This window comes from Candoia aspera, chromosome 4 (assembly GCF_035149785.1).
Source record: "Candoia aspera isolate rCanAsp1 chromosome 4, rCanAsp1.hap2, whole genome shotgun sequence".
Lineage (NCBI taxonomy): Eukaryota > Metazoa > Chordata > Lepidosauria > Squamata > Boidae > Candoia > Candoia aspera.
In genome coordinates this window covers 88307331-88318430 of record NC_086156.1, presented here as the reverse complement: position 1 = coordinate 88318430, position 11100 = coordinate 88307331, and the positions used below count along the sequence as shown (strand labels likewise).

The following is an 11100-nucleotide window of genomic DNA, read 5'->3' as shown; positions in this document are numbered from 1 at the left end:
ACAGCACTCATGGATACCCATGCAAATTAGCACAGTACTGAAAAGTTGCAGTGTACTATAGCAGGCACATGAGCAGAGGCATTCATGGTAGGGAATATTTTGATATGCACGACTGATTGCTGAGAGCAGTTTTTTTCAAATCTCTCCAGGGCAAATGCTCTTTGATATTTTTAGTTTGTTAGAGATTAATAATATTGAGTTGTTGTAGTACTGAATGTAAGCCTCCCAGATTTATTAAAGATAATTTTAGTGCATTCTTTATTTTAGGATTACATGAAAAATCCAGGGCAATTCAAACAGACTGAAACAGCACCCATAAAGTTTCTACTTGAAATAAGAGATTACCAAAAAAATGTCTACATCCTAATAGCAAAGGAAGATGAAAAATAACACCTTTTCACATCAGGTGCCTATGTTAAAAGAAAAAAAAAAAAACCACTGATACCCAACAAGGAAAGGCAGAATGAGCTCAGAAATAACCAAAGAAGAGGAAGGCTCAGTAGGATATTGATTCTACTTCTATTTTTTTTCTTCATGAAGAAAAGTTATTAAACTTTGTATTGATTATGATCTCACTCTGAATCCTTGGCTGATACCATTAAACAAATTAACTATGACTATCTAATGAACTGAAAAGAAATTACAGTTTCAGGTGACTCATGCCCAAAATTGTCCTTTTCTCACCAAGTCTTCTAAGTGCTTTGTGAACATCTTTGTTTCTTAAAGTATAGATAAGGGGGTTGAGCAAAGGAGTAACAATGGTATAGAAAACAGAGAAGATTTTTTTGAGGTGTCTTAGAGAGGGCATATCTGGCAATGCATAGGCAATGAATGATGTGCCATAAAAGAGGCAAACTACTAAGAGATGAGAAGAGCAAGTTGAGAAGGCTTTTTGCCTTCCAATGGTGGATTTGATTTTAATGATGGTGTCCATGATGCAAATGTAAGAGATGAGGATCAATAGAAATGGAGGAATTGTGAAAATGATGGTCATGCAAAAAGCAAAGAGTTCAAAGAGACTTGTGTCACTACAAGATTGTTCTACCAGTGGATGGAAGTCACAAAAGTAATGGTCTATGACATTTGGCCCACAGAAATATAACTGAGCTACGAGAGCCACCAGAACAGCATTAAATACCAAACTACTTATCCAAGTCCCAGCTACAAGCTGGGAACAAAAGTTCTTATTCATAATAGAAGGATAGAACAGAGGTCTACAAATTGCCGAATAGCGGTCATAAGACATTGCAGCCAAAAGATATGCTTCTGTAGTGCCACAGAGGCAAAAGAAATGATATTGGGCTAGGCATCCACTCACAGTAATTGTTTTCTCAACACTCAGCAAGTTGACCAACATTTTAGGCAGCAATGTAGAGCTATAGCAAGTATCCAGAAAAGACAAATTTGCCAGGAAGAAGTACATTGGAGTGTGAAGCTGTGGATCAGCCACAACAAGCAGAAAGATGAGGAGGTTTCCAGTTATTGTGATCAGATAAATCACCAAGAAGATCCAGAAAAGGAGAGGCTGCAGCTCATGGAGATTCCCAAATCCCAGAAGGTTGAATTCTCTGATGCTTGTCTGATTTTCTTTTTTTATATCCAAAATTTCTTCCATTCATCAAATGTCAATATAGAATATATACCAAGAAGCAGACTGGTTCAAAGACAGAGTTAAGAAACATTATTTTCCTTTTAATTTCTTGAAATTTTAATAACATCCTGAGAAGGTTGGCAGCTTTTATTCACCCTCATTTCATTCAGATTGCAGGATCTTATCTGTGGTTGGAATGTTGTGGGTGTGAATAGCAAAATAACCTTTTTTTTTTCCTCATGTCTCTTTGGAAAGAGAGGAGACACACAAAAAGTATGCAAATAGTGCAGAATAGTTTGAGGGATCAAGCATTTTCATGTCTCTTTCTCCTCCCAAACCTACCTCCTAGCAATCCTCCATAGATTTCTAAACTGTACTCAAGGTGAAATAAGTAATTCTACAACACTGGGATCCCTTTCCTTAAAAGCCATGTGAATTTCTTAATGAGAATTTTTATGTTACCTACATACAAAGTGACAATGGTTGAACATCCTGTTGTCTCTGCACAACTTAGGCTATTCCACTTTTTCTAATAAACTGCACTCCAAATAAAGGTAGTCTTGGAATCAATGAAAAAATACAACTGTTGACCAAGGGAAGCACTCAGGAAAATGTGACACTGGGTTTAATCCTAACAAGTTTATAGCATTCCACAATAGATATTGTCATTCTGACTGATACACCAAACACATTGCAATTATATGCCTTTGATATATAAGTACAAAGGGAGTACAGCATAATTACAGTTCATGTGAAATCAGGAAAATGTGGCAGAATTGATCTATTCTTCTCCTTCAATGTATTTTATATCCCATAAATTAATATATAACATTAGTTTATTTAAAAAACATTCAAATTAGAGTTACTAGATTCTTACATATTTTTCTCACTACTTATATAAAAAGTTGGCAAGTACTCACAGAAGTATCTTTTATTAAATTTTCTACTCCATCTTCAAAAACATGTAAATTGTACCCTGTTGATCATTTGTTGAATAAATTACAGTTTCTGGGCTCACACATAGAGGCAAGCAATAAAACATGATTTAGAAATCACAAAGGTTGACTTCGCAGATCAAGCTGAAATGAAAGAACATAATGGATAAGTGCAACCCATGAAGCCATCCAAGATTTTAATGAGAAAGAATGTCATGGAGGAGGGCATCTTCCTTCCAGAAGATATATAACTATGTTTGAAATTGGAATTTATTTTCATCAAATGACTGGCATATTCCTACATTTCCCAAGGATTCAATACTATTTTATCTCCAAATTACTACTGGAGAATCTGCAACCTGCTGCATGATTTTTTTTGCTATAAGGCACTTCTGTTTCTAAAACAGTTTTTCAAAAACATTGTAATAATTAATCCTGGGAGATCTGTTGCTGATTTTCTGGTTTTCTGATGAAACTTGCTTACAAATCCAAAAGGAGATCCCCATGTTAATTCTTCCTCCTTGGAATTGCTTGTTGGTGGTGGTTTTTTAATTCATTCAATCATGTCTGATTCTTGGAGGCTGCCTGGACAAATCCCTGCAGTTTTCTTGGCAAGATTTTTTTCAGAAGTGGTTTGTTGTTTAATGCTTACTAATTCTGAAAACTGGTTGACCCATTTGCAAAATTGTTCAGGCAATTCATAGAGTCCACAGAGTCTCATTTGTGTGCATTTAATAAAACTAATCTATACCATCTGTTGTTAAGATACAGTCAACTGGTTTGTTTATTACTCAACTATCCCAAGGAAAAGGCAAGAACTGTCAACCTTGCATTTCCCTCAGTGAGAAAATAAAATCCAGCATTTTTCAGTTACCAAATGTCATAAAAAGTAGGATATAAACAGAAAGCCATGAATCTGAATTCTTAGCTGGATCGTTATAATCCCAATCTCTGCTTCAAAAAGTGGCCTGTACCTTGAAATCAAAATGTCATCCTAAGTGAACCATCACAACTCTCTACCTGCCTTTCTGGTTGTTAGCAAATAAATGAATGAGGGCTTCTTCACATGATTATGCCAAGTTGGGCATCATACCTGAGGATCATTTATCCAATAGCCCCCTTGGCACTCCACAGTGTCTAAAAGGTACATGGCAGGCTCCAAACTGACCTTTTCTCCTTTTCACATACTAATTCTCTCATTATTTTGTCCACACTGGGAACTCTTACTGGAAGCAAAGAGTAATAAGATAATTTTGAGGAACTAGCTAACTGGGTACTAATTTATGTAACCTCTCTGTTTCCATTAGACAGGAAGTCATTTTAATCAGTGAAATATATCCATTTCTGCTGGAACTGAGAACAGCAATAAAGGGGCAACTGTATTAAAATTTTATGCAATAAATCTATGCAATTGTTATATATGAACTGTTATTTTCTGGAGTGATCGTTTCCACAAGGGACAAAGATCGCAACAAAGTAGGAAATAAATTATCTGTGTTTTCCCCCTCCCAAGAAAGATTTTAGAGGCAGAAAAGGAATTACTAAAAGCAATGCTCTGTGATGATTAACTGACAAGCCAAATAGCTAATTTACTGCTCTCTGTTTTTCAGACTTTGCTGCAGGAATAAATGGAAAATTTGCAATGTTAAGCTTAAGGCAGGTATATGGCCCTGTAAACCTTGCAAAATACTTATTAAAAATATCAAGATTATCTATATAGGTTAATCCACTCCAATAATGTTGCTTTATCACCAGCCACAGCCCTGCAGTCCTGCAGGAATGGAAAAATAGTCAAAATTGTATTAGGAGCTCTGGCTGCAAAAAAGAGTATCTGGTTTAGCAGTTCTTTTTCAGATATTATCTTCATAAACAAAACAAATATGTTCTTCCCAAAATTCTCAATTTCTTGTGAACCCGTCTTAAGGCTTTGTGAACTTCTTTGTTTCTTAAAGAATAGATGACAGGATTGGCCAAGGGAGTCAGAATTGTGTAAAAGAGGGAGAAGAGTTTATTGAGGTGTCTCAGAGTCAGAGTGTCTGGCAATAAATAGACAATGATAATGGTGCCATAAAAAAGACAAACCATCATAAGGTGAGAGGAGCAGTTTGAGAAAGCCTTTTGCCTTCCAATGCTGGATTTGATTTTTATGATGGCAATGATGATATATATGTAAGATGTGAAAGTCAGAATAAATGGAGTGACAGCGTCAATGAAGGAAAGGAGGAAGACAACGAGTTCAAGCAAGCTTGTGTCAGTACAGGATAGTCTTTCCAGTGGAGTCAGGTCACAAAAGTAATGGTCAATGACATTGGGGCCACAAAAGGATAGCTGAGTAAGCAGGAACACAGTGATGCCATTAGCTATTAACCCATTCAGCCATGCTCCAGCCATAAGATGAACACACAGTTTCTTGCTCATAATGGAAGTATAAAGGAAAGGTCTACATATAGCCAGGTAGCGGTCGTAAGACATTGCTGCAAGGAGATATGTTTCTGCAGTTGCAAAAGAGCCAAAGAAATAATATTGGGCTAGACACTCACTCACAGTAATAGTTGTGTTTCCAGTTAATAAATTGGTCAACATTTTTGGCAAGATACTTGAAGTATAGCATGTCTCCAGGCAGGACAAATTCCCCAGGAAAAAGTACATGGGGGTGTGAAGACATGGGTCAGCCACAACTAGCACAATTATAAAGAGGTTCCCAGTTATTGTCACAAGATAAATCAACAGGAAAAGGAAGAAAAGCAGAGGCTGCAGCTGGGCAAAATTCCCCAACCCCAAGAGGATGAATTCTGTGATGTCTGATTGGTTTCCTTTCTCTGCATCGAGCATTGTTTTTAGTTCAATACATCACATTCAAAAGTACAATATAATTAGAAAATTGTGAGTCTCAGTTTTCTACTGGATAGGTCATAATTCCTGAATGCCCCTTTCCAGAAAGTAGCCTGTAGTGTGGGTAAAATCAAAGATATCTGCCATGAACCACTAGAACTCTCCAGCTGCCTATGAGATTCTCAGCTGATGAATGGAATCATTCCAATGTTTGACCTCAGAAGGGTCCTTCTGCTTCAGAGTTCTCCCACCTTTTTCTGTGAATATCAGAAGACCTGGAGAATTGAGAATTACAACGAACAGAGAAATACAAGTGGGTTCTAACATTTAACACTGCTATAACCCCCCCACCAAATAAAAAGTACAGCAAAGATAGGGATTTAGTTTTGTGCAATTTTCAGTGACAATGATGATGCTAAAAAAGATATGGAATAACATCCTTAAGATCACTGCATTGTTTGTCTAGGAACCTTTCACATCCATATTTCCACTTTCTAATGCATAAAGTGTACATCAACAGAAACAGTAGGTTTAACATTAGAATAAACATAAAAGATTCTATCAAAGAACTAACCAGAGGAAAGATGATACTGAATAATATTTTCTGTATCCTGGGAGTGATATTCTTCATGTTTTCCGGCAGTGCCCATTTTATTATAACCATGAATTCACTTAAAGCTTCTGCTGACTAATCATGCTGGAAGATCAAGTAATGAGAATTCAACCTTTTTGCTAGTTGATATTCATATAAACATATCCTTGAATTGGTCAAATTTTGTTTGATTGCCATCATTGTAAGGGAAAAATGGTTTAGCTAGTTTAGCTAACTAGGAATGTATTCTGATTTGTGATCACGCCTTATATTAGATTTGGTTAATTAATTATAAATTTCATCTTACTTTTATATATATAGGATTTCAAGCACAGCAAAAAGTCTATAATTTAGACTTCACTCATTTCCAAACTATTTTCATATTAAAATTGTCTAGATTCTGATTCTCGATAAAAAAAAAAAAAGTGTTGAGCTGACTGTTAAGAAATACATTGTGTTAGCATTTAGTGAGTATAGCTGTCCTGCATGTCTGTGACTTTTCAACATTTTTGCTAGTGGATATGTGGATATATATATTTTCTTTTATCTTACTTGCTGAATAAATTGAATGAATTATATATTGAAGAGATGGTATTTGTACATACATGCAGAAAAAGGTATCTACATTATATCTTGCTCTGCTTACTCTTGGTCTTTGTGCAAAAGAATACAGTATTACTTTATATAAAATATAGCAGTTGTTACAATTAATTGCTACTGAGATTATCCACTGTCAATTTCTTTCATCTTAATTCATGAACAATGACTTTATTAAAATAACATTATTGATCTTCACCATTAATAATTACAGTCCTTTTTCTTCTAACTAGCATCTTTGGGCAAATATCATTTGCCAAGAAAGGCAAGCCCATGCAGTAAACCAGATTTCAAGATCATCTTCCAAAAAGTCCCAGACATGCAGGACAGCTATACTCACTAAATGGTAACACAACGTATTTCTTAATAGTCAGCTCAACACTTTTTTTTTTATTATTGAGAATCAGAATCTAAACAATATTAATATGAAAATAGTTTGGAAATGAGTGAAGTCTAGATTATAGGCTTTTTGTTGTACTTGTTTCTCGCAATTTTGACCTTTAAAGAAGTAAAGTTAGAATAAATACTTGGTACTGAGTCACAATATAAACTGGTAAGAAACACTGAGTGTATAAATCATAGTAAACAAAAATTTATACAAATCAAACTATCACTAATAAGATATATATGAGTTAATTTGATGTCTTTATGTTCTAATTTCAAAAAAAAAATAATCTTGACATGTCTGAGGGTAGAACGTACCTGGCTCGAGTGAGTGTGAGAGTCATAGATGTCCTAACCCTCACTAATGCTATATCTCTACATTATTCAGAAAAAAATGGCACTTGGTACACATTGAAACATTCCCCAGTAGAAAAATAGGTATCCCTTAGCACTTCAAATGGGTAATCCAGGGAGATTTGATAGTAATCTTCTGGCTTTCTGAAGAAGCTGTAAAATGCAACCAATCTCTTCAATTCAAAGGAGATTTTTACATTATTTCCCCTTAGGATTTCTGTCTTGTTCACAGTTTATTACTTTGGAAAAGTAGCTGAAATCTTTTTCAGGTAATACATCTTGAGAATTTGCAGAAGTTCATTCAGACAGATAATCACAATTGATCTGTTTGCTTCCCCATTTAGTTTTGTGGAACTCCAGATACAAACTCTGTTCCAAACATCATTCTAAGCAGAGGCAGAGACAGCCACTTTAAGACTGTGACTGATGACTCTTAAATAATTGCTTTAAAATTATTTTTAATTATTTAACTGCTTACCATATCAGCAATATTATTGGGGGGGGGGGGGTAAACAAAGGAAAATATATATATAACTAAACATTTATATTTTCCCCATGTATACAAAAAGAGAGATACAAAGCTATTCTTCCTTAGTAAGGCAACCAGGATTTTTTTTCTTTAACTTTTTGTTATCAAGAAATGTCTTTATCCCAAAATAAATTCTTCAAATAGAATCTATTTTCTGCCATTGATTTATTACAAAACCATTATATTTCTCAATGGTTTCAATTTTACTTTGTTGAAATTCTAAATATTTAGAATAGATTCTGAATTGGTGATATCTATTGGTGAATAAGTTCAAGCTTCTTTGAAATGATGGTGGTTCATGGCGTCATGAATTTTGAAATCCCCTCCTTATTAAATGATGCTGTAATTTGCAGTATTCTTTTAATCTTTGTGAAATAATACAGATTTCTTTTTTTTTTTTCTTTTCTACAATTTCTGGGTATATCCTATTAACTACATCAGCACTTCTTATTTTGAAAAGCCAGCATGAAGGAGTATGGTTAGAAGTAGTTTCGCCTATTTTAACATCCCTGTGTCTATTGATGAATGTGTCTGTCTTCTTGAATATTGGGAATGAGTTGATGTATATTAGAGACCACTGGATGAAAACATTATGTCCTGGCATGAGTAGGGGATTTCCACACCACACTGTTTATGGTCCCAAAGCAATTTAAAAATGACCATCTGACTTTTTCTCTATTTCAGAAAGGACAATCTTGTTAGTTTCTAAAGATTATCCTCTGCTTACAGTCCAAAGGAAGGAACAGACTTTGATCACTAATTCTGTACCAACTTTATATCCAGAAGTATGTTTCAGGCAGATAGAACAATAAAACAAAATACTTAAATATATAATCACAGCTAAATAGGTCAGTAGTATGGAATATAAAAACAAAACAACTTTTGAACAATTATCAAATACAATGAATTATTTCTTCTTAGGATTATATAAAACTTCTAAGATATTGAACTATGGAAACACATGAAAATAGTGAAATAAATAATATGCAGTGGATAAGAGACTGCAGAGACATTTCTACATTCTGGTAACAAAAGAAGATGGAAAGTATCAGTAACTTTTAAATTAAGCAACCTCTTATTTACATCAAATTTAAAGATCTACAATGAAACTTTGGCTAACTAATGAAGTGAAGAGAAATTGAAAATTTCCGATGACTCATGCGAAGAATTATCAGTTTATTAAAACGTCGTCTTAGGGTTTTGTGAATTTCTTTGTTTCTCAAAGTATAGATAAGGGGGTTGAATAAAGATGTAATGACTGTATAGAAAATGGAGAAGATTTTATTCAGGTGTGTGAGGGAGGGAGTGTCTGGCAACACATAGACAATGATTAATGTGCTATAAAAGATGCAGACCACCAGGAGATGAGAGGAGCAGGTTGAAAAGGCCTTTTGCCTTCCAGTGCTGGATTTGATTTTGATGATGGTGCCAATGATGCAAATGTAAGAGGTGATGGTCAACAGAAATGGAACTATTATGAAAATAATAGCTTCACAAAAAGCAATTAGTTCAATGAGACTTGTGTCAGTACAGGACAATTTCTTCAGTGGACGAAAGTCACAAAAGAAATGGTCTATGACATTAGGCCCACAAAAGGATAACTGAGTGATAAAACCCGCCAGAATGACATCAAATATCAAACTAATTATCCATGCCCCAGCCATAAGCTGGAAACAGAGTTTCCTATTCATAATAGAAGCATAGTGCAAGGGTCTACAAATTGCCAAATAGCGGTCATAAGACATGGCAGCCAAAAGATAGGTTTCTGTAGTTCCACAAAGGCACACAAAATGATATTGGACTAGGCATCTGGTCACAGTAATGGTTCTTTCACCAGTCAGCAAGCTGACCAACATTTTAGGTAGCAAGATAGAACTATAGCAAGTATCCAAGAAAGACAAATTTGCCAGGAAGAAGTACATTGGGGTGTGAAGTTGCTGATCAGCCAGAACTAGCAGAAAAATGAAGATGTTTCCAGTTATTGTCATCAGATAAATCACCAAGAAGAACCAGAAAAGGAATGGCTGCAGCTGAGGGGAATTCCCAAAACCCAGAAGGATAAATTCTCTGATGCTCGTCTGGTTTCCATTTTCTGTATCCAGAATTTCTTCCATGTATCAAATAACAATCAGATCTAGAATATAGAATATAGAAGCAGGCACGTTCAAAGGTAGAGTTAAGTAACACTCTTTTCCTCAAAGTTTCTTGAAATTTGTTAATAATATTTTGAGAATGTTGTTAGCTGATATTCACCATTATTTCACTCACAAAGCAAGGTGGCTGGGACTTTACAGCTAAAAGTAGCAACATCACACTTCTACCTCATGCTTACGCTGGAGAGCAATATAAGTCAGAGGATCAAACATTTCCATTTCTTTTCCCTTTCCCAAGTATACCTCACTGGAAGACTAAAATGTGCTCAAGGTGAAAAAAGTAATTCTACAACACTGAGATCTCTTTCCCTGAAAGCCACAAGAACTTTTCTGTAGTGTTTGTTGTGATATATATGCCCAAGATGACTGTGGCTGCAGATATGGTTGTCCCCACACAACCCACAACCCATTCTACTTCTTGTAGTAAGTTGACCTTGGAATCAACAAGAAGATAGAAGTATTGACCAAGAGAAGCACCTAAGGAGAAGTGAAATGGATTTAATAATGACATGCCTAGGACATTGCAGAAGAGATGTGGAACACCAAAGACACGGTAATTATTGTTATTTGAAAAATGAAATAATCTGAATGCGCAACATAGTCACAGTATATAATGTGGTATTAATGAAATAATCTTGCCTCACCACCAATTGTATATATTACAAATCACGTTTACAAACACCAGACTCTAATACATATTTTTTTTGCATATTTGAATAAAAAGTTTATCATAGGGATTCATCCAGGCAGTCACCAGAAGTCAAGATTGACTCGAAGGCATACCAAAAAAAAAAAAAAAAGTAGAACTCACAGAACTATCATCTATTATTTTTTTCTATTGCAGCTCTGGAAAAATCTATATTGCATTACCACACTTTCTGATGATTCCCATAGCCAGTTATCAAACTGGATAGGAATGAAAATCAGAAAGTGAACTACTGATATATAAAGAACAAATGTTTTCCTTCAGACATTCCTGATTAAGTTGTACAAATGATATCAATCCAGAAGATGAAACTGCATAGTAAATCATATCTAAGCATAAAGAAGTATCTTTTTTCAAGCATTCAGTAGGTTATCTCCTCCAAAGGACAACACCATCTATTTTCACAAAATTATCCCTCCCCCCCCAA

At 35.0% G+C, this 11100-nt stretch overlaps 3 protein-coding genes across 3 annotated transcripts; all 3 read right to left on the bottom strand.

Moving 5' to 3' along the window:
* Window positions 1–640: 640 nt before the first annotated feature.
* LOC134496361 (olfactory receptor 10A3-like) lies at window positions 641–1615 on the bottom strand. The gene has a single exon (XM_063302093.1). It carries the CDS (start codon window positions 1613–1615, stop codon window positions 641–643), a length of 975 nt encoding a protein of 324 aa, XP_063158163.1.
* Window positions 1616–4389: 2774 nt separating this feature from the next.
* On the bottom strand, window positions 4390–5358 carry LOC134496360 (olfactory receptor 5J3-like). The gene has a single exon (XM_063302092.1). It carries the CDS (start codon window positions 5356–5358, stop codon window positions 4390–4392), a length of 969 nt encoding a protein of 322 aa, XP_063158162.1.
* Window positions 5359–8929: 3571 nt separating this feature from the next.
* LOC134496359 (olfactory receptor 6B1-like) lies at window positions 8930–9928 on the bottom strand. Its single transcript, XM_063302091.1, has one exon. The coding sequence runs from the start codon at window positions 9926–9928 to the stop codon at window positions 8930–8932; it is 999 nt and encodes a 332-aa protein (XP_063158161.1).
* Between the last annotated feature and the right edge of the window lie 1172 nt (window positions 9929–11100).

Bases quoted from the DNA above. Each gene is read 5' to 3' on its own strand.
- LOC134496361 (XM_063302093.1), bottom strand. From the start codon at position 1,615: ATGGAAGAAATTTTGGATATAAAAAAAGAAAATCAGACAAGCATCAGA.
- LOC134496360 (XM_063302092.1), bottom strand. From the start codon at position 5,358: ATGCTCGATGCAGAGAAAGGAAACCAATCAGACATCACAGAATTCATC.
- LOC134496359 (XM_063302091.1), bottom strand. From the start codon at position 9,928: ATGGAAGAAATTCTGGATACAGAAAATGGAAACCAGACGAGCATCAGA.